The sequence below is a fragment of the Thamnophis elegans genome, chromosome 11 (genome assembly GCF_009769535.1).
Source record: "Thamnophis elegans isolate rThaEle1 chromosome 11, rThaEle1.pri, whole genome shotgun sequence".
NCBI classification, from domain to species: Eukaryota; Metazoa; Chordata; class Lepidosauria; order Squamata; family Colubridae; genus Thamnophis; species Thamnophis elegans.
Window position 1 is genome coordinate 7,725,114 of NC_045551.1, and position 22,231 is coordinate 7,747,344.

General features: G+C 44.3%; 1 protein-coding gene across 2 annotated transcripts in view; it reads left to right on the forward strand.

Moving 5' to 3' along the window:
* Nucleotides 1–22,231, forward strand: part of LOC116514545 (ADAMTS-like protein 2) — a 55,622-nt gene that overhangs the window by 26,065 nt on the left and 7,326 nt on the right. For both annotated transcript variants that reach the window (XM_032226131.1, XM_032226130.1), the window contains exons 7-15: nt 94–174; nt 1,527–1,702; nt 2,529–2,937; nt 4,685–5,108; nt 7,552–7,658; nt 12,847–12,973; nt 14,623–14,836; nt 15,822–15,977; nt 17,343–17,513. In XM_032226131.1, coding sequence (XP_032082022.1) covers nt 94–174; nt 1,527–1,702; nt 2,529–2,937; nt 4,685–5,108; nt 7,552–7,658; nt 12,847–12,973; nt 14,623–14,836; nt 15,822–15,977; nt 17,343–17,513 — 1,865 coding nt within the window. The remainder of the gene's footprint in view (nt 1–93; nt 175–1,526; nt 1,703–2,528; nt 2,938–4,684; nt 5,109–7,551; nt 7,659–12,846; nt 12,974–14,622; nt 14,837–15,821; nt 15,978–17,342; nt 17,514–22,231) is intronic.

Genomic DNA, 22,231 nt, shown 5'->3' on the forward strand with positions numbered 1-22,231 from the left:
GCAAAACAGAAAGAACAGAGCTGCTTTACAGGAAAAAAAGATCTGTTCATCTGATTTTAATTGTTCTGACTTTTCTATATTTCCCATTCCCAGGATACATATTTATCACCAATATTCCTGCTGGTGCTACAGATATACTCATTATTGAACGAAGGAAGACAGAGAATATCCTGGGTAAGCAATCTATTACCAATATTACACTGATTAACCTATATAAAATATGAGCAAGCAATGAAATAGCAATGTTGTTCTAGTGCCAAGTTATCTAACAGGTCAAAAAAGAGTATGCTTAGGGGTCTTCATATTTTATTTATTTACTTATTTAATGTATGTAATAATAATGATGATAATGATAATAATAATGATACTTATTTAATGTATGTAATAATAATGATAATTAATAATGAGCCGAGGTGGCGCAGTGGTTAGGGTGCAGTACTGCAGGCCACTCGAGTTCTTAAAAGATATGCAATGAACAACAAATTGCCAAGAGAAGTCCACATGAGATTTATCAAGAAAATAAATAGAATACAGATTTTACAAATGGCAAGAGATATCTGATGGCTACTACTGGAAGGATAGAGGATGATGAAATGAAATGTTACAATAAAAATTAAGTCAAACTTAGTTAAATTTTGAGTATTATGTGTAACACAAAGTAATAATATTTATAGTCCAATAAATGATTAACAATGATAATAATGCACTTATATACACTAGAATGATAATATGAAATTTTATATAAACTGTGAGAATATAAAGATGTAATACCATTGGATGATTTAAGGATGATGTAATGAAATGCCATAAAATAAATCTATTCTAAATTTAGCATGCTTCACATAAAAAGGATGTAACAATAGTTATATTCAATGAATGTTTAATAATTATAATAATTGCATACATATATATTAGATTGATGATATGAATAATGGAATGTGCTGAAATGAGTAAGTTGACATATGAAATTAGAGAACAAGTAATATAACAATAAGGCATATAAATATAGATGATTGATAACAGGTGACTTTATATAAAGTTTAAGTGATGATTGTGGAAAGGATGCACAAAAATCTTGTAACCAATCGACACACTGTACGTAATGGAAGATGTTTTTATGTTATATGTTTGTCTGTCTATGTTTGTTTAAAAATAAAAACTTTTTTTTTTTAAAAAAAGGATGGATTGAGTCACTTGGTTTCCAGCTATGCATATAGGCAAGAGCCGAGGTGGCGCAGTGGTTAAATGCAGCACTGCAGGCTACTTCAGCTGACTGCAGTTCTGCAGTTCGGCTGTTCAAATCTCACCGGCTCAGGGTTGACTCAGCCTTCCATCCTTCCAAGGTGGGTAAAATGAGGACCCGGATTGTTGTTGGGGGCAATATGCTGACTCTGTAAACCGCTTAGAGAGGACTGAAAGGCCTATGAAGCGGTATACAAGTCAAACTGCTATTGCTATTGCTATATCTAAATTAATATTTGCACAATAGATGTTTCATTCTCATTTCATTTCTGTTTTCCTGGTAGCTCTGGCTGATGATTTGGGGCATTTTTTCTTCAATGGAAACTCTGCTATTGACAATCCACAGAATTTTAGAGTGGCTGGCACCGTGTTCAAATACCGCCGTCCTTCCAATCTACATTCGGATGGTCTGGAATACATTATTGCACAAGGGCCCACTAATCAATCTCTCAACGTCATGGTAAATAAGGCAACTATTTCTTACTATATTTTGCAACCATCTGGCAGTTAAATAGAACCAGATATCTAATCTAAAATGCAAGTTCATTAAACATTTCAAAAATGAATGAACTTCAGACAGGCTAAATCTCATACAAAGTTCTGCGACATTCGATTCTGTGTTGACTTCTGCAAAGAGGGGCGTGTGCACAAGTAGCCTTTTTATAGTCTGGAGAGGAGCCTAATGACCACCAGCTGAGTGCAATCACCTCCTGTAATTGCATAATTGTTCCTGACGCCTAGTAGCTCTTCGATGGCGTGCGTCCAGGAACAACTCACGACTGGCCTTTGGCTCACTCTCCCCTTGTCTCCTCCCCATTGGTCCAAGGCTCAGGTGCCTCCTGGTGGCCAACCAGCCTTTCTGCGCCCTGCTCGGAGTCGGAACCCTGTCCAGGGTCCTCCACATCCTCCAGAGCCGACTCAGAGGGCCCCTTGCCGTCGGAGTCTGGTGGCATCTCCAACGGCACCTGCTGGGCCACAACAGGGGGCTATGAGACCTTCTGAGCAGATGTGCAAAATGTTTCAAACTTGAAATACCTTTGGTTGTTTAAATCTTATTTTACTAGTAACTGTTGTTCCAAACCTTGTGGGAAATGTTCAAGACTCACAACAACATTTTGAATGATAATTTAGACTTGCAATTATTTTGCACACTGCCACATCTGATTACTGTATACGGTTGCTGTGTGAAGAATCTTTCTCAGAGTTCTTTGGACTAGAGTAGAATCTTGTGCAATTTCGAAGTGAGAGTAAGCTTGGTTATTTTTTCTTCTTCTCTTTGTTAAAAGTACTACAATTTCAATGGAAGAATGCCACATGTAACTTATGACTACACTGTGCCTAGAGCATTGTCACCAGCTGTTCAGACAGTTCCGCCGTCCATCAAGATGCCTCTCTATCTTCACTTACCAGAGCCTAGCCAAAATTACCAAGATGCAGTTTCATCCATTTCCCAAGATTTCAATGCTTCTTGGACGTCTGTCACAGAGATGACAGATGACGCAGAAGAAGAACCTGGGGGCCTGTCCTTCAACAGCCAGAACTTCTTCCTAAGTAACTCCACTCCCAAAGGCAAAGAATGGGGCTGGAAACATGAGGCACAGGAGGAAGATCTCAGCTTTCAATTCCAACAACTTTATCATACAAGTGAAACAAGTGAAGACGAAGAAGTGACAGCTAACAAAGAAGCAGATCTGGGTCAGTATCCTTTCATAAGTTTATTTACTCAGTCATCTACAGTACAAGGTTGATGGGAAGTGGTTGGTGAGATGTGTGTTTCAAGTGCTCCACATAAACAAAAGTGTTGTTTGCACTGTACATGGACATCAGTGGTGGGTTTCAAAAATTCTTCGAACCTACTCTGTGGGTGTGGCCTCCTTTGTGGGAGTGGCTTGCAGCCCATGTGACCGGATGGGAGTGGCTTGCCGCCCATGTGACCGGATATGAAGATGCCGACGACACTTGTCAGAACCACCTTAAATTACCTCACACACAGCACTGGCATGCAGAAGAATATGATGTAAACTTGTTTTTTAAAAGGCATCTTTGGTTTGCGTTAAAACAACTTCAACACACGCAATGTTCTGATTGCACCACAAACGCAGCAGTCATCCTTACCTTTCACAGAGGCACTGAGTTTTATAAATATGAGCATGAGAGTGTAGAATAATCCTATCCAAGGACCAGTGGTGGGTTTCAAAAATTTTTGGAACCTCTTCTGTAGGTGTGGCCTTCTTTCCGGGTCCACTGGTGGAACCTCTTCTAACCGGTTCGGTAGATTTGACGAACCGGTTCTACCGAATAGGTGTGAACTGGTAGGAACCCACCTCTGATGTACATTGTGTTAATTGTGAAACCCTTTGTACTTTTCCATATTCAAGGTTCTTATTTGGCGATGGGAAACTGAAGGGTAAGATTCTTTTTGATAGTTACTGGCAAAAAAACAAACATGTTTATGTGGAATACTGACATTTTCAAAAATTTAATACTCAAATTTAGTTTTCATCATGATCTCAGTTCAGCTTCAGAAGAAGAAGGCAGGAAAAGGAATTTTTTTTGAAGGTGACACTTAATAAAAATTGGCACCTAATGCAGTGTTCCTTACGAAAATCGAACCAGATATCAAATATTTAGTCTCGCGGCATCAGCCTCAAAGATCTCATTAATCACTAGTAAAGCTAATTTCAATTTACTTTATTGTTTTCTAATTAAGCTGTATAAAGTTAAAAACATTATAAACATGCATAAAGTAGAAATTAAAAGATAAATGTACGTACATTTCTTTTTTAAAAAAATACCCTCCTTTCTAAAAAATATTCCGCACGTGCGCAAAAACTGGTGGGCAGTAAGGAAATTTTTCCATCAGGAAAGATCCATTAGTGGGCGGTAGGTAGAAAAAGGTTGACTACCACTGATCTAAATCAATGTTAATAGTGATAATCAAAATATATTGAATACTGACCTAAATCAACATTTATTTAGTATTTCTCTATTTTTCTACACACACACACTGCAATTTATAACAATATTACCCAAATCCTGAATAATAAAACCTCATAATATTAACTTTGGACCTCGTCAAAGTATAGTATCTTTCCTCTTCACTAAAGCAGTCTATCTTTTAGCAGATTTCCACATATATCTGAATGAAAAGTTGCAGCTGATTTATTGAATAACAAAGAGGTTCTATGGTTGCCTAAGAATCAAAGTCCTTTTGTCAAAAAAAAAAGCAACACATACAAGTTGTACATTCAGATAGCATATTCCAAATTAAATTTCATGAATGAGACAGATTATCTCTGAAACTTTTTTGAAAGTATGTTAGCTTATTTAAATGAAAGTTTGCAATTTTTCTGTGTAGTCACGAAAGACCTGGAAATAATTTTAATTGTAGAAACTAAACTGAATTTTGTGGGCCTCTTGGTTCATTTTCATTCTTCTTAAGCCCTCAGACTCAATAATATTATGATCAGCACAGCCACACCACATGGTGCAGCAAGATTTGAACTCCATGAAGCCAATAAGATTGGCCCATCCAGACAGCATCTCTTCAGATCATTGTGTCTCCGGGATCCACAAAAAGCCGCTTTTTGTAGGGCATTGCATCACATGGCAGCCAAGGTTGGGAGAAAGAATTCAACGGTCGGGTTGTGGAGTCACACAACTATCAAATGGCCAGAAGGACTTCCCAGGCAACCCGCAAGAAAGAACTTTCCAGACAAAGTGAATGTCAACCCGTTTGCAATAAATGAAGCAACAAATGACACCGTCATGGCAATTTCTTCCAACCCTACATCCAGCTCCAGGCTTCCAATCAGCTTCGGGAATGAGCAGTTGTCACAGCCTCTTCAAGGTCCAGGTGCTGAAAGGTGAGAGAGAAAAAAAAATGATTTGGAAGAAAAGGGTTGAGTGTTTTAAGGAAAAAAAGTGATGTAATGTGAAAAGAAGGTATTCAGGAGGAACCTTGGCAACGGAGCAGGTTTGGCTTCCTTTCAAATTCTCCATTTGAGTTTGAGTTTGAGTTTCATTTTATTTATATGCCGCCCTATTCCCGGCGGGACTCAGGGCGGCGCACAAACCCAAGGAGGGGAAGGGAAAAACACAAAAACTACAAAAGTATAGGGCATTTAAAAACAACCAACAGCCACACGATTCGAGAGGGGAAGGGAACTCATCGACCCCAGGCCTGCCAACACAGCCAGGTTTTAACGGCTTTTCGGAAGGCCTGGAGAGAGGTGAGGGTCCGAATCTCTGCGGGAAGTTCGTTCCAAAGGGCAAGAGCCGCCACAGAGAAGGCCCTCCCCCGGGTAGTAGCCAGATGACGTTGGCTGGTAAACGGGACCCGGAGGAGGCCTGCTTTGTGTGATCTAATGGGTCTTTGGGAGGTGATTGGCAGCAGGCGATCTCTCAAGTACCCAGGTCCAATACCATGAAGGGCTTTATAAGTGACGACTAGCACCTTGAAGCGTATCCGGAGACTAATCGGTAACCAGTGCAGCTCGCGGAGGATAGGTGTAACGTGGGTGTACCGAGGTTCACCCACAATCGCTCGCGCGGCTGCATTCTGGACGAGCTGAAGTCTCCGAATGCTCTTCAAGGGCTGCCCCATATAGAGCGCATTGCAGTAGGAAGGAGAGCAAACTAAATCCAGTCTTCCCTCAGCCCCAGGATTAAGATGCACTGCATACTTTTTTAGCTTTAGGGGGGAAAAAACCCTCTCAGGTGCTTTCATCATAATTTTCCCAGCATATCTAAGATGACAGTCCCTTTTTAAAAATAAATTATTTTGGAGAAAATGTAAATTTTATGTAAATTCAGTATTAAAATAATTAACACGTGGTTTGTCAAACGACTCTAGTTTTAAATGGCCTAAAGCAATGATTATCTATCCTTGGAAAATCTGAGGGAATCTCCTTTCTCGAATTCAATTCAGTTAGTAGATTGGATTGTTTTATGTTACGTGTGTTGTGGCCCGGCAGGAGCCGTTAGAACTGCCGCCAGACTCCGACAGCGAGCGGGCTTATGAGTCGGCCTCGGAGGAGGTGGAGGACCCTGGACAGGGTGTTGACTCCGAGCAGGGCGAGGAGAGACTGGTTGGCCACCAGGTGGCGGCAGAGCATTGGATCAAAGGGAATGTTCATGAAAGCATTTGGGAGTTGTATCAGGATGCACGCAGGCGCAGGTCTACTCAGCGTTAAGGACTAACAAGAAACAAACTTGGCAGGCTGCCAGAGTTTGTTTGCATTGCTGCCAAGTTTTGTAGGACTTGCTGCCAGAGTGCTTATCTCTTTGTTTATGTGGCTTGCAGCCAACGAGAGTCTTGACTGATTAAAAGAAAACTTCTCATTTACGTTGGTTTCGGCTTTCGTTCCTGGACGGAGGAGGGGGGGGGGTCAAAACAACGTGACTATTCAGTTAGTAGATTGGATTGTTTTATGTACGTGAATATCAGCATTGTCCACTACTCTGATTGGAAGAGGTGCAGTTAGATGGAAAAGGTAGACTTCTCTATCGTTGGATAATTGCATCAGCGATGATGTGCTGATCCATTTAGTTTGGATCAAAGACATAGCGCTAATACATAGCCTTAGCGGAGGCTGATTGGAACATACTTGAGAGACTGCCTGCTTCCAATTACCTCCCAAAGACCCATTAGATCACACAGGGTCGGCCTCCTCCGGGTTCCGTCCACCAGCCAATGACATCTGGCTACCACCCGGGGGAGGGCCTTCTGTGTGGCAGCTCCGGCCCTTTGGAATGAACTCCCCGCAGAGATCTGGACCCTCACCTCTCTCCAGGCCTTCCGGAAAGCCGTCAAAACCTGGCTGTGCCGGCAGGCCTGGGGTTGATGAGTTCCCCTCCCCTCTCGACCTGTGTGGCTATGTGATTCTTGGCTATTTTAATTACTTGTATTGTGTTCTATGTTCCCTTTCCCCCTTTGAGTTGTTCGCCGCCCTGAGTCCCTCCCGGAGAAGAGCGGCATACAAATAAAATAAATCTAAATCTAAATCTCATAGAGACACAATGGGAAGTCTCCTCTACTGGGAAGACTCTGTTAGTATTTAAACTAAATATTTTTTGATGCAGCCTAGTGTGCCCTTTACTTGAAGAACATTGCTCTTAGATGATTAAATTCTCTACAATCCCTACAATTGTGACAGATTGTAGATAAGCAAACTGTGGAGAAATAATATATTGCTATCTAGGGATTCCGTTCAGCCTCTGTGGAAACCAGGGAAGGACAGCATATTTCCCTTCCTGTAGTATATATTTCCATCCCAAAACTTAAACTGACGTGTTTTCCCCCTGCAGCAATGACTTTGAACTGAGTCCTCTTGGCCGTGAAGACATCAGCTTGGCTGACATGTATCGCTGGAAGGTATCAGCCTATGCTCCTTGCAGCTCTACGTGCACATCAGGTGAAATAACATGTCATTTTTGATACTAGTATGGGCAGTTTTGAGTCTTGCAAAGGATTCTGTTTCGTGGCCAGTTTTAGCATAGAGAAGGGCCCGCATGAGAACTTCTTCAGAAATGGAAAAACAGGGTGTAGTGTATTAAATTCTGTTTGTTGCGTTTGTTCGGCATCTGAATGTATTCTTTACTTCCTTCGATATTACAAAAAAACACCTTCCCTTGATGTTACTTTATAATTACATCAGGCGAAACTTGTGAGCAGTTGTAAACTCCATGCATATACACAATAGAGTTGTGTTATTTGTTTGCTTGTTTTGTATCTTGCCCTTATTCTTTTTGCAAACAACTCAAGAAAGTGAACATATCCAGTGCACCTTCCTCCTCCTATTTTCCCCTGTGGGGTAACTTGGCTGAGAGAGAGGGTGACCGGCCGAAGGTCTCCCAGCTGGATTTCCTGGCTAAGGTGGGACTAGAACAGTGGTGGGTTTCAAAAACTGTTCGAACCTACTCTGTGGGTGTGGCCTCCTTTGTGGGAGTGGCTCCGGAGCTTGTCGGGTGTGAGTCTCTGCTGATAAAGTTGGACCTCAAGGGTCAAGTGGGTTTGCTGTTAACGTACCTGCCTCCCAACAACGTTGCAGCAGCCCTCTCCTCGCTCCTCGAGTCGGTAGCCGAGCTGGCAATTGAGTTCCCTAGGTTGATGGTCCTGGGGGACTTCAATTTGCCTTCGCTCGGTGAAAACTCTGATGGGGCGCAGGAGTTCATGGCTTCCATGACAGCCATGGGCTTGACCCAAGTAATTCGGGGCCCAACCCATTCGGCGGGTCACATGCTCGACCTCGTATTCCTCTCGGAGCAGTGGATTTGTGATCTTGGTCTGAGGGGTAACGACATCATACCCCTGTCGTGGTCAGACCATTGCCTACTGAGGCTCGACTTCCAGAGACCAAACCCCCACTGTAGGGAGGAGGAACCGACCAGGTGGTTCCGCCCCAGGCGACTCATGGAACCATTAAGGTTCCAGACGGAACTTGGGGTCATTCCTGATTCTTTCGCCCACAATCCGGTAGAGACTTTGGCTGCTGCCTGGCATTCGGCAGCATCAGAGGCCCTCGACCGGATTGCGCCACTACGGCCCCTCCGAGGCGGCGGATCCCGGAGACCCCCTTGGTTTACCGAGGAACTCCGGGAGATGAAGCGCCGGAGGAGATGCCTAGAGCACCGATGGAGGTCCAATAAGTCCGAATCGAACCGAGCAATGGTAACCACCTGCACCAAGGAATACACCAGAGCACTTAGGGCAGCGAAAAGATCCCACATAGCCACCTTGGTTGCGTCCGCTGAGTCCCGCCCAGCCGCCCTGTTTAAGATAACCCGCTCCCTATTAAATAAAAGGGAGGCGGGGGAACCCTTGCAGGGCAGAGCTGAGGATTATGCCCAATTCTTAGCGGACAAAATTGCTCGGTTTCGGTCGGACTTGGACTCCACCCCTGCAGTTCCAGCCGAGGCACAAGAGGATCAGATGGAACATCTCTGGGTTGAGTTTCAGGATGTTACCCCCGGGGATGTGGACAAGGCCATGAGGGCTGTGAGTGCCTCCACCTGCGTACTGGACCCGTGTCCCTCATGGCTGGTTACCAGCAGCAGTGAGGTGACACGAGGCTGGATCCAGGCGGTCGTGACCGCCTCTCTTCGGGAGGGGAACTTCCCCGCCGCACTGAAAGCGGCGGTGGTGAGACCCCTCCTAAAGAAGCCATCTTTGGATCCAGCTGTCCTTAATAACTATCGTCCAGTCTCCAACCTTCCCTTCCTTGGGAAGGTTGTTGAGAAGGTGGTGGCCTTTCAGCTCCAGCGGTCCTTGGAGGAAGCAAACTATCTCGACCCCTTCCAGTCAGGCTTCAGACCCGGTTACAGCACAGAAACCGCTTTGGTCGCATTGACTGATGATCTCTGGAGAGCCAGAGATGGAGGATTTCCCTCCATCCTGGTTCTCCTTGACCTCTCAGCGGCTTTCGATACCATCGACCATGGTATCCTTCTGCGACGACTGCGAGGGGTGGGAGTGGGAGGCACCGTGCTGCGGTGGTTCTCTTCCTACCTCTCAGACAGGTCGCAGTCGGTGTTAGTGGGGGGGCAGAGATCGTCCCCTAGGCCCCTAACATATGGGGTGCCTCAGGGTTCGGTCTTATCCCCCCTACTATTCAACATCTACATGAAACCGCTGGGAGAGATCATCCGCAGGCACGGGATCAGATACCATCAATATGCGGACGATACTCAACTGTATCTGTCCGCCCCGTGCCAACTCAATGAAGCGGCAGACGTGATGAACCGGGGCCTGGAGGCGGTTATGGACTGGATGAGGGCTAACAAGCTTGTGCTCAACCCAGAAAAGACCGAGTGGCTGTTGTGTTTCCCTCCCAGGGATTCCACCAATATTCCATCTCTCAGGCTGGGGGGTCAAACTCTATACCCCTCAGAGAGGGTCCGCAACTTGGGAGTCCTCCTAGATCCACAGCTATCGTTCGACCACCATTTGACGACTGTGGCTAGGGGGGCATTCGCCCAGGTTCGCCTGGTGCGCCAGTTGCGACCCTACCTGAATCGGGAGGCACTCACAACAGTCACTCGGGCCCTCGTGACCTCTAGGCTGGAATACTGCAATGTGCTCTACATGGGGCTGCCCTTGAAGAGCATCCGGCGTCTTCAGCTGGTACAGAACGCAGCCGCGCGAGCGATTGTGGGTGCACCTCGGTTCACCCACATAACACCTATCCTCCGCGAGCTGCGCTGGCTACCTGTCGATTTCCGGATGCGCTTCAAGGTGCTGTTAATCACCCATAAAGCCCTACATGGTAGTGGATCTGGATACTTGAGAGACCGCCTTCTGCCAATCACCTCCCTGCGACCAATAAGATCACACAGATTGGGCCTCCTCCGTATTCCATCGGCCAGCCAGTGTCGGCTGGCAACTACAAGGAGGAGGGCCTTCTCAGTAGTCGCCCCGACCCTTTGGAACAAACTCCCCGTGGAGATTCATACCCTCACCACCGTCCAGGCCTTCCGCACAGCCTTGAAGAACTGGCTAGCCCGTCAGGCCTGGGGATGAAGATAGTTGCCCCTCCCGAATGATGAATGCATGTTGGTTACTGTTTTATTATATGTGTCTTTGTTATTGTCTGCATTTCCCCTTCCCTGATTTTATGTGAGCCGCCCTGAGTCCCCTCAGGGAAAAGGGCGGCCTACAAATGTCAATAAAATCTGTAAAAAAAAAAAAAAAAAAATCTGGCTTGCCGCCCATGTGACCGGATGGAAGTGGCTTGCCGCCCATGTGACCGGATATGAAGATGCCGACGACACTTGTCAGAACCACCTTAAATTACCTCACACACAGCACTGGCATGCATAAGAATAGGATGTAAACTTGTTTTTCAAAAGGCATCTTTGGTTTGCGTTAAAACAACTTCAACACACGCAATGTTCTGATTGCCCCACAAACGCAGTAGTCATCCTTCCCTTTCACAGAGGCACTGAGTTTTATAAATATGAGCATGATAGTGCAGAATAATCATATCCAAGGACCAGTGGTGGGTTTCAAATAATTTTGGAACCTCTTCTGTAGGTGTGGCCTGCTTTCCGGGTCCACTGGTGGAACCTCTTCTAACCGGTTCGGTAGATTTGATGAACCGGTTCTACCGAATAGGTGCGAACTTCTGGACTAGAACTCTTGGTCTCCTGTTCGACCCTATTGTCTTAGCTGCTTTTGTGTTGTTGTTGAGCTTTTCAATGTAGTCTCCAACAACTCAGGAACTCTAATGCAGATGGGTTTAATTAGGATTAATATTGTTCTTATTAATTTTAATCTCTTTTTTCCTGCATGAATTTTTATTAAGTCTGCATGAAGTGATTTGTTTCCACAAGGCGCTTCTGGCTGTGAACATGATGTGATTTTCTCCCCCCCCCCCCTTTATATATGTGTGTGTGTGTGTCAGTGGTGGGATTCAAATAATTTAACAACCGGTCCTCTGCCTTAAACACCAGCTGGGTAGGCGTGGCTTGGTAGTCTTGTGACTGGGTAGGTGTGGCCAACTCAATGTCACTCAGGTCGATGGGCGCTTCGCCTTAGTTGTTACAGTGGTAATAAGGGTTAACCGGAGAGGCAGTTTCTGAAAGCAGGGCAATAAAGATTAGGCTAGAAACAACACCAGAATGTTTCCTTCCTGCCTTCCTTACAGGATTAGCCCCGTAAAGTGGGGGAAAAACAAAAGGAGATTTCTTCCAACAATCGGTTCTCTGAACCACTTAGAAAGTTACCAACTGGTTCTCCTGAATAGGTGCGAACTGGCTGAATCCCACCATTGGTGTGTGTGTGTGAGAGGGAGGGAGGGAGGGAGGGAGAGAGAAAGAGAGAGAGAACGAGAGAGAGAGAGAGAGAGAACACTAGGGAGGGTGTTTTCTTATATGCTTCCTCAGATTACAGTTCTGGCCCAGCTCTGGTTTCTTTTTATCTCACCATTGTCTTAATAAAGGCTCTTCCTACTGTTCCTCAAGGTTATTCTTTCTGTCCATTCATCTCTTTGTTTGTTTGTTTGTTTGTTTGTTTGAAGTTTATTTATATGCCGCCCTTTTCCCTGGGGGGACTCAGGGCGGCTTACAACTCGAAAAGGGAGGGGGGAAAACAAACATTTAACATGTAAGACAATACATCATTAAAACACAACATTCATACCATTCGGGCGGGTTACAGTCTTTAGCCCCAGGCCTGACGGGATAGCCAGGTTTTGAGGGCTGTGCGGAAGGTCTGGAGGGTGGTGAGGGTACGAATCTCCACGGGGAGATCGTTCCACAGGGTCGGAGCAGCCACCGAGAAGGCTCTCCTCCGCGTAGTTGCCAGTTGACATTGACCGGCAGATGGGACTCGGAGGAGGCCTAATCGATGGGATCTAATAGGTCGAGTGGAGGTAATTGGCAGTAGGCGGTCTCTCAAGTGGGAGAAAAAGGATGTGCTTTTTCACAGTGCAGGGAGAGATTGTCTTTCTCCCTTCTGAGGAAACCCCAACTTTCTCTCTTTTCACGAGATCGAAGGTCTGGGGGATAAACAGTCACTTGTTGCTACTTTGGACCATAGTTGTTAGTGGAGGACTTAATCCTGCAGGGGCATCTAATGAGGATTCAACTTTGCTTTGCAACCAGGGATCAGCACCTCCTATGCTATGTGCGTACGCTACGACGGAGTGGAAGTGGAAGAAACCTACTGTGATGCATTGACTCGTCCTGAACCCACCCATGAATTCTGTGCAGGCCGAGAGTGCCAGCCTAGGTGAGTGGAAAGAGCCAGCTCTTCCGAAGGCATTCTGGAACCTGTGTGATGTGTGGTGCAGTTGGGATGCTGAAATTAAACCTTATCACTTAAGCCGGCAGAAGATAATGTGAAACTTTTTTTCCCCCATCCCTTTTGTTTCTTGCGCAAATGCAAATGCATGAAAAATTGCTATGGAAGTTTTAAAGGTTTTGAGTTTTGAGGGGAAAGTTCCTTACGGAGGAGACAGAATTGCTCCTACAAGGAGAAAAATAAATAGGCAACTATAATAAATCTTTATGGAAGGATCTTTGATTTAGGAGTTTGTATAGATCAGTGTTTCTCAACCTTGGCAACTTGAAGATGTCCGGACTTCAACTCCCAGAATTCCCCAGCCAGCATTCGCTGGCTGGGGAATTCTGGGAGTTGAAGTCCGGACATCTTCAAGTTGCCAAGGTTGAGAAACACTGGTATAGATCATGGGTCGTTAACCTGCTCCCTACCGCCCCCTAGTGGGCGTTTGGGGATTCCAGGTGGGCGGTAGGGACTTCGGAGGTTAAAACCTCCTTTTGAGCGAGTGGGCACGCGCGAGCGCACACATCAATAAACCAATGTGCGCAGTTGCAAAATAGGAGAAGCAAACACGTGGGAAAGGGAAGGGGAGGAGGGGATAGCAGGGACAGGGAGAAGCCGAACAGAGCAGTTGCAAAATAGGAGAAAGAAAAGTTATAGGTAGGAGAGAATTGTTGGCTAATAATAATAAGTGGGCTAACTAGTTCAGCCTTACTTTTGTACATTGCCCTAAGGAAGGTAAAAAAAGGAGATAAAAAGGAAAAGATAAAAAAAATTAACAAAAGGAAGAAAAATAGAGAAAAGGGGATAAAATAAAGGAGGAGAGTAAGCAGTGTTTAGTGTGGCCCCCTAAATTAAATTTTGTTATCTTATAAAATAAAAGAAAGAAATAAGTAAAGGAAGAAGGAGAAAATAAAAAAGGGAAAAAGAGATCCTTGATATAGTGAAATACTATAAGAAAGGTAAAGAAGAAGGAAGGAAGGAAAAGGAATTTTTTTTGATGGTGACACTTAATAAAAATTGGCACTTAATGCAGTGTTCCTTACGAAAATCGAACCAGATATCAAATATTTCGTCTCGCAGCATCAGCCTCAAAGATCTCATTAATCACTAGTAAAGCTAATTTCAATTTACTTTATTGTTTTCTAATTAAACTTTATAAAGTTAAAAACATTGTAAACATGCATAAAATAGAAATAAAAAGATAAATGTACGTACATTTCTTTTTTTTTTAAAACACCCTTCTTTGTAAAAAAATATTCCGCACGTGCGCAAAAACTGATGGGCGGTAAGGAAATTTTTCCGTCAAGAAAAACTTTATAAAGTTAAAAACATTGTAAACATGCATAAAGTAGAAATAAAAAGATAAATGTACGTACATTTCTTTTTTTTAAAACACCCTTCTTTGTAAAAAAATATTCCGCACTTGTGCAAAAACTGGTGGGTGGTAAGGAAATTTTTCCATCAAGAAAGATCCATTAGTGGGCGGTAGGTAGAAAAAGGTTGACTATCACTGGCATAGATCCTTATCCAGTTTTATTGTTTATTTTTCCCTTTGCATTAAACTATGCCTAAACTGCTTTTTCTTTCTCTTGGAGGTGGGAGACCAGCCAGTGGAGTGAGTGTTCAAGAACTTGTGGGGAAGGTTATCAGTACCGAATCGTGCGCTGTTGGAAGATGCTGGCTCCAGGTTTTGATAGTTCGGTCTATGATGACATGTGTGAGTCAGCTGGGTTAACCAGGCCTATGGAACGGAAATCATGCAAGAACAAAGTTTGTGGGCCACAGTGGGAGCTGTCAGAATGGTCTGAGGTATGTTGCTCTTGGGTAGATTTCTCTCTCTCTCCCTCTCCCTCCCCCCCCTCTATCTCTCTCTCACACACACACCAAAGAACTTGCACAAATCTAAGATAGTGCTTTCCGGTTGTTTTGAACTCTTCCAATCCTTTGCCTTTAGTAATGTTGACAAAGGTTGATGGCAGTTGATGTCCAAAACCTATTGAGAACATGAAGATGCTTATCCCTGATTTTCAACATGGGCTTAGGGAAACAGTCAAGCATGCATTCAATTTCACGTCCAATCGGGCGGACTGAGTTTTTAAACTGAGGTATTAGAGGCAAAGGGGAGGCGTGGTCAAATAAAAAAGATACTCAGTCCTAGGGCAGATAGATTGTGTTAACCCATGCTTGGACTCTCCCGCAGCGCCCAGAGAACGACCGTTCAGGTAAGCCAACGGTCTTTCTATCTTTGTCAGGAAGGCATGTATAAACTGACCCATGAAGTTTGAAGTTTTATTTTATTTATATGCCGCCCTATTCCCTAAAAGGGACTCAGGGCGGCGAACAACTCCAACGGGAAGGGGAACATGCAAATACAAAGTAGACGTTTAAAATGACCAACAACCACACCTGTCGAGAGGGGAAGGGAGCTCATCAACCCCAGGCCTGCCGACACAGCCAGGTCTTAACGGCTTTTCGGAAAGCCAGGAGAGAGGTGAGGGTCCGAATCTCCGCGGGGAGTTCGTTCCAAAGGGCCGGAGCTGCAACAGAGAAGGCCCTCCCCCGGGTCGTAGCCAGATGGCATTGGCTGGTGGATGGAACCCGGAGGAGGCCGGCCCTGTGAGATCTAATGGGTCTTTGGGAGGTAATTGGCAGCAGCAATGAATTGTTACCATTCATTAGTTGAGCAATAGTCATAATATGTGAGTGTAGCAGGGCAGGAAAAAAAAATGTGATGGGTACATTTGGCAATAATGTAATTTTAGGGTTATATCTTCTGGTTCCCACTTCTTCACAGTGTTCTGCTCGGTGTGGCAGTCAAGGGACAATGCGAAGGGAAGTGCGCTGTTCAGTCGAGCCCAAACTCTGCAATCAATCTACGAAGCCCATCAATGAGAAGGAGTGTTTAGGTCCTCCCTGTGACAGGCAGTGGGCTGCTTCTGACTGGGGACCGGTGAGTTAAGACTGGTGTGTGGGGGTGTCTGTGTATCTGTGTATGTTTAATTAGAGTCTTCATGGAAGGGTTGGATAGGGGAAATATTCTAATTAATTTTAAAGAGGTGATGCAGGAGGGGGTGCACAGGTAAACCCACCAGTGGCTGGCCAGGTTAGGTGGTCTTAATGGAATGGACCTTATAAATTCATATTAGCTTGGCTTTTCATTCTAGTGCCCTGGAGTTCCAAAGTTGACTTTTAGCTGGAGTGAACTTTTTCTCCAACTTCCTCATAAGTATTAAAAATAGGGCTGAACAGTGTGGCAAGACCCTGTAAAGGAGGGGCACAGGAAGCCAGGCGTGGGTGAGAGATAGAACAGAGGTAAAAACTGCTGACAGCTTAAGACATTATAGGAACTTCTCTTTCTTGTATTTCTCCTATGTACTTCTCTGTAACATTCCAAATGAACTTCTGCTTTTCGAAATGTCATGCTTGTCTCGTGTATGGAAACGCCTTGAGAATGCACAGTGTGGAACACGGCATAAAAGTAGCATCCTGGGCAGAGCCCAGGCAGTTCAGACTTTGGTGTGTGAACACGCTGAACTCGATGCATCAAATAAACCTGTTTCTCTCACCTTCGTGGTCTGAAGTCCTGGTCTTTCGTAAGTAGATTACATACCTCAATCTGCTGCAACAGAGGCACAAAGATGGCCTTTAAGAAAATATTCAGAAAATGCCCAGGTCTGGAAAGGAAGATAGTATTAAGAAAAGACTTCAGAAGACTCCTTCCTGTCTCACTAGTGCAGTGTTTCTCAACCTTGGCGACTTTAAGTCCTGTGGACTTCAACTCCCAGAATCCCCCAGCCACTAGGGTAAAAGAGAGAAGGAAGGAGAAACACAATCAAACTTGCAAGAGTCTGTTATTGTAGCCTATCTCAATTCATTCTGGTCATCCCGTGGAACCAGTTTTCCTGATCTGATTGATACTTATGCTAGTCTAGAATAGAGTGTGCCTGTGTGTTTTCTGAAATTGTAGTAGAAACCATGAGGTTAGAGGCATCCTTTCAAAAGTAAGTGAAGACTTCTGCGAAGACCCCTTCTGCATGTCTAATGTATTTGCCCAGAATTTCAGTCCTAAAACATGCCAAAAGTCTTAGAAGTTATGTCTTATATTTGTCCATCTAGATCAGTGTTTCTCAACCTTGGCAACTTGAAGATGTCTGGACTTCAACTCCCAGAATTCCCCAGCCAGCATTCGCTGGCTGGGGAATTCTGGGAGTTGAAGTCCAGTCATCTTCAAGTTGCCAAGGTTGAGAAACACTGATCTAGATTAAAGGCTACTACTAAATCCAGTTACCTTGAAAAGTCTCATTATTTCTTCTAGTGCTCAGGTTTGTGTGGTGAGGGACGGATGAATCGCTTGGTCACCTGTCGCAACGTGGAAGGGAAGCTGATCTCCGAGTCCCAGTGCAATCCCAACACTAAGCCCCTGGCAATCTACCCCTGCGGAGATAAGAACTGCCCTGCCCATTGGGTCGAGCAAGAATGGGACCATGTGAGTTTGCAGCTGATCACACCTCTCCGTTCTTAAGGAAGACTCTTGAAGTTATTGCCGCCAATCCAAAATCAAATTAAAAAAATGTGTTAGCGAGAGTGTCCACTGGCTAATTTAGAAGCTCTTCGGAGCTTGGCTGTCATCTGTACTTCCATCCTGCAGTTTCAAAGCAGGGATTCAAATAGGCGGGTTCTCCTTTTCCCATTAGCTGGGAGTTGATGGGGGCAGATTTTGGGTTGTGTCAGCTCCCTGACCATAGATGGCCTGGGAAATAGTGTAGCAAACCCCTAAACAACGATTGGGAGATATAAGGAAGCTCTATAAAACGGTTCACCGACAAATGCGCGCTCGACAAAAGCGCACCGACAAAACCACGCCGAGAAAACCGCGAGTTCAAAAGCGCGCCGACGAATGAGCGCAGAAGCGCGCCGACAACAGCACGCTGACAGGAGTGTGCTCTAAACCTAACCCTAAACCTAACCCTGAACTTAACCCTAACCCTTACCCTAACCCTTACCCTAACCCTTACCTTAACCCTAATCGTGCTTCTGTCGGCGCTCTTTTGACGGCGTGCCTTTGTGGGCGCGCTGTCGACGCCGTGGTTTTATCGCCGCGGTTTTGACGGCGCGCTGTTGTCGGGCGCACATTTGTCGGGTCACGCTATAAAACGCATGTGCTTATCTGGTCCCTTTGAGCTATTCCTAGATTGACATTCAGCGTTAAGCCATCTATCTGTTTCTAAGCCATCAGCACTGACATATAAAAGCAACAGCCAGTAACATATGCAAAGGGTTTGTAGAAAGATCATGATTCTTCTCCCTTTCACCATTCGCTGGCTTAAATCAGTTCTGTCTCCCTGTGTGCTTTCTCTTATTAACCTACCCATTTGCTGGTAGCTTAGAAGAAACAGACCTCCTTTACATTGGAACTGCTGTTTATTCTTCATTTCTTTTACCTAGCTTAGTTTTTCCTTTCCAGAGCAAAACAAACATCTAAACATGAAAAAGAAACAAGACAATTAAAAATGTAACCTTTAGCTTCTTGAAGAGGTAAATATTGTTTTAAGGAAAAGTAGTTTATTTATTTATTTTTGCAATATCAGGTATCTGCATTAAACATAATTCCAAGATACATATATACAAAAAATATATAGAAAATACAAAAAAAACAACCCTACTACTGTGTAAATAAAATATCAGGTACCATACACGTGAAAATTTGTCATAAACAAGCAGTACACCAGATTATAATTCATTGCTATTCGGGTAAATTATAAAAGTCAACCAAGTTTGATAAAAATTGTGGTTCCTGCGTCTGAAATCTCATTACTTTAATTGTGATTTTGTCTTTTTTCTTTTCTAATGTGGCAATTAAAGAGGCTTTACTAACTTCACAACTCAGTTTATAAATTATCTACCGTTTTCCTTAAAGAATCCTCTATACCAGAATTCCCCAATCTTTCTGGCTTTGCAGCCCAGCGGGGGTAAGAGAGGATGGTTCTGCACAGTGGTGGGTTTCAAAAATTTTTGGAACCTACTCTGTGGGCGTGGCCTCCTTTGTGGGAGTGGCTTGCCGGCCATGTGACCTGGTGGGGGAGGCTTGCCAGCCATGTGTTTTCTTTCTCTCTCTCTCTCTCTCTCTTTCTTCTTCATTTTGTCTCTCTGTCCCTTTTTTCTTTTTTTCATCTCTCTCACTCTTTCTTTCTTTCTTTCTTTCTTTCTTTCTTTCTTTCTTCCTTTCTTTCTCCTTCTCTCTCTCTCTGTGTCAGTCTGTCTCTCTCTCTCTCTCTCTCTGTGTGTGTGTGTAGCAGTGGAACTTTTTGGAACCCCTTTTCTGTAGGTGTGGCCTGCTTTCCGGGTCCACTGGTGGAACCTCTTCTAACCGGTTCGGTAGATTTGACGAACTGGTTCTACCGAATAGGTGCGAACTGGTAGGAACCCACCTCTGGTTCTGCACGAACGGCAGGCAGGAGCCCTATTGCACACACATTTGCCACTTGCACAAAGGGGGGGCACACACACTTCTGCTTCTCACACAAGTGGGAATGCACTCGGCCGGCCGCCATTTCTGTGGCATGGTTTCGAACAGCTCAAGACCCGGGAATGGGGTGTGGCCCGGGGTTTGCTCTACACAGTCTAAGGGGAGTGTGTGTGTGTGTGTTACTGATATTCCTTCTTCCCTTCATCAGCCTATAAGTTCCCAATTTTAATTACAATAATTCCTTAACTAAAGTTTTACCTATGTTAGCATTTGACATAGTTGTTTTCCCTTCTGTATTTTACTCTCTCCTTTTTCCCTTTACTCTAAACCTGAACGTTTTAAAAAAGGAAAACAATCTATATAAATTCTGTTGCTCCATAACTCAGTGTAGTGTTCTTATTTTCCATCTGCAGTTCAACCTGCTTTCCACGGTTCCACCACAAAACCGTGTTCGACTAAAGGGCGCTCGATGAAACCACGTAGCTGACGTCATCACAGCGCGACAACAGCACGGAGAAAAAAGCACGCTGTAAACGCTAAGCCTAAAATTAACACCTAAACCTAACCCCCCTAAACCTAATCCTAAACCTAACCCTAAACCTAACCCTTAACCTAACGCTAAACCTAATCCTAACCCTTAACCTAAACCTAAACCTAACCCTAACCCTTAACCTAACCCTAAACCTAACCCTAAACCTAACCCTTAACCTAATCCTAACCCTTAACCTAATCCTAAACCTAACCCTAAACCTAACCCTAACCCTAACCCTTAACCTAACCCTAAAGCTAACCCTTACCTTAACTTGAATCGGCTTGCTTTCAAAGCGCTATTTAAAGCGCCCTTCTTTCTCCGCGCTCGCTGTTGTCGCCCTGCTGATGACGTCAGCGACGCGGTTTAATCGGGTGTGCTTTAGTAGAGCGCGGTTTTGTCGTGCCACGGCTTTCCACAGTTCCAAGGCAAACCGTAGATGACTTTCTTCCTCTCTTCTTGGAAAGCTTTGTCGATAAGCTCTGCATCTCAGTTCAAATTTAAATAACTTCCATGTCCTTGTAATATAAAAACAATCCATTTGAGAGAAGAATCCCATTTGTAGTTATCCATATTCTGCATCACAAGTTTTTTCTCTAAATGGTTTTAATTCCTTTCCTTGCTGCAATGCAGCTACACTGATATCTTGGGGGAAAAACGTTCTCCAGACCATTTATTTTTCTCATAATTTTATCTTTTATATTTGGGTTCACAAATCTTAAAAAAAAGTATGTCTCTAGGTTTTCTTCTGTGTGTTCCTAGGAGAGCAAACCGGATGAGGACATTCATTATTTTTATCCATTAAGTTCTGGTAATTAATTTTAGAGATAAGTAGTCAAATTTGTTTCTTCTGCTTTTCTCCGCCATTCCTTTAATCCTTAAATTATTTCTCCTGCCACGATCCTGTAAATCAGCCGACTCAATCTTTATTTCAGAAATATTCTTTGGAGCCTTGTCTGTCTCAAGAGTATTATTTGTAGCATATCATAAACATTGCTGGCTTTCAGAGCTTTATCTGCTATTTGCATTTCCTGAAATTATTTATTCATTTTGCTATGACATATCTGCCAAGTCTTTAGATATTCCTATAGCATGTTAGTCCCATTCTGGCTTTAGTTTTTTTTTTTTTAAAGTTGTTTTATTAACTGTCCAGTGATGGCCATATCAGACGTCTGTCCTTGACCAGGCATTGCTTTCCCCCCATTGCTTCTTCTTCATGGCAGAGAACCATCTCAACCGCTTTCAGGTCTTCCAGAGAAACTGTAAACCCCTTTCCATTGAGCAGATTATCTTTCCTGAACATCTTGCTTTACTTATCTCACTATCTAATAAAACAAGGGAACGTGGCTATATTTGAGAAAGTAGCAGGGAAGAGAAGAACACTCAGTAAGCCACCGTGACCCATCAAAAGCGTGCTGACAAAAGCACGTCGCTAAAACCGCGACGTCATCAACGCACCGACAACAGCGCGTCGACAGAAGGGCGATTTAAGGGCGATTTAAGTTAAGGAGAGCCGAGGTGGCACAGTGGTTAAATGCAGCCCTGCAGGCTACTTCAGCTGACTGCAGTTCTGCAGTTCGGCTGTTCAAATCTCACTGGCTCAAGGTTGACTCAGCCTTCCATCCTTCTGAGGTGGGTAAAATGAGGACCCGGATTGTTGTTGGGGGCAATATGCTGACTCTGTAAACCGCTTAGAGAGGGCTGAAAGCCCTATGAAGCGGTATATAAGTCTAACTGCTATTGCTGCTATTGCTATTGCTAAGCACGTCGACAGAAGGGCGATTTAAGGGCAATTTAAGGTAAGGCTTAGGTTTAGGGTTAGGTTTAGGGTTAAGTTTAGGGTTAGCATTACGTTTAGGGTTAGGGTTAGCGTTAGGATTAGCGTTAGGTTTAGGTTCACAGCGCGCTTCTGTTGCTGCGCTGTTGTCGCCGCGATTCAGCGCTCATTCGTCGGCGCGGTTTAGAACTCACGGTTTTGTCACCGCGGTTTAGTCGGGCGCGGTTTTGTCGATCGCCCTTTTGTCGGTGAACCGTTAGCCACACCCAAATGCATAGTAAATATAAATCTGGTCTAACAGTATTGGAATTTGGACTAAAGAGGTAGCCCTCGACTTACAATTCATTTAGTTCAAAGTTACAACAGCACTGAAAAAAAGTAACTTACAACCATTTTTCATTTTTCACCATTGCAGCATCCCCATGATTTACA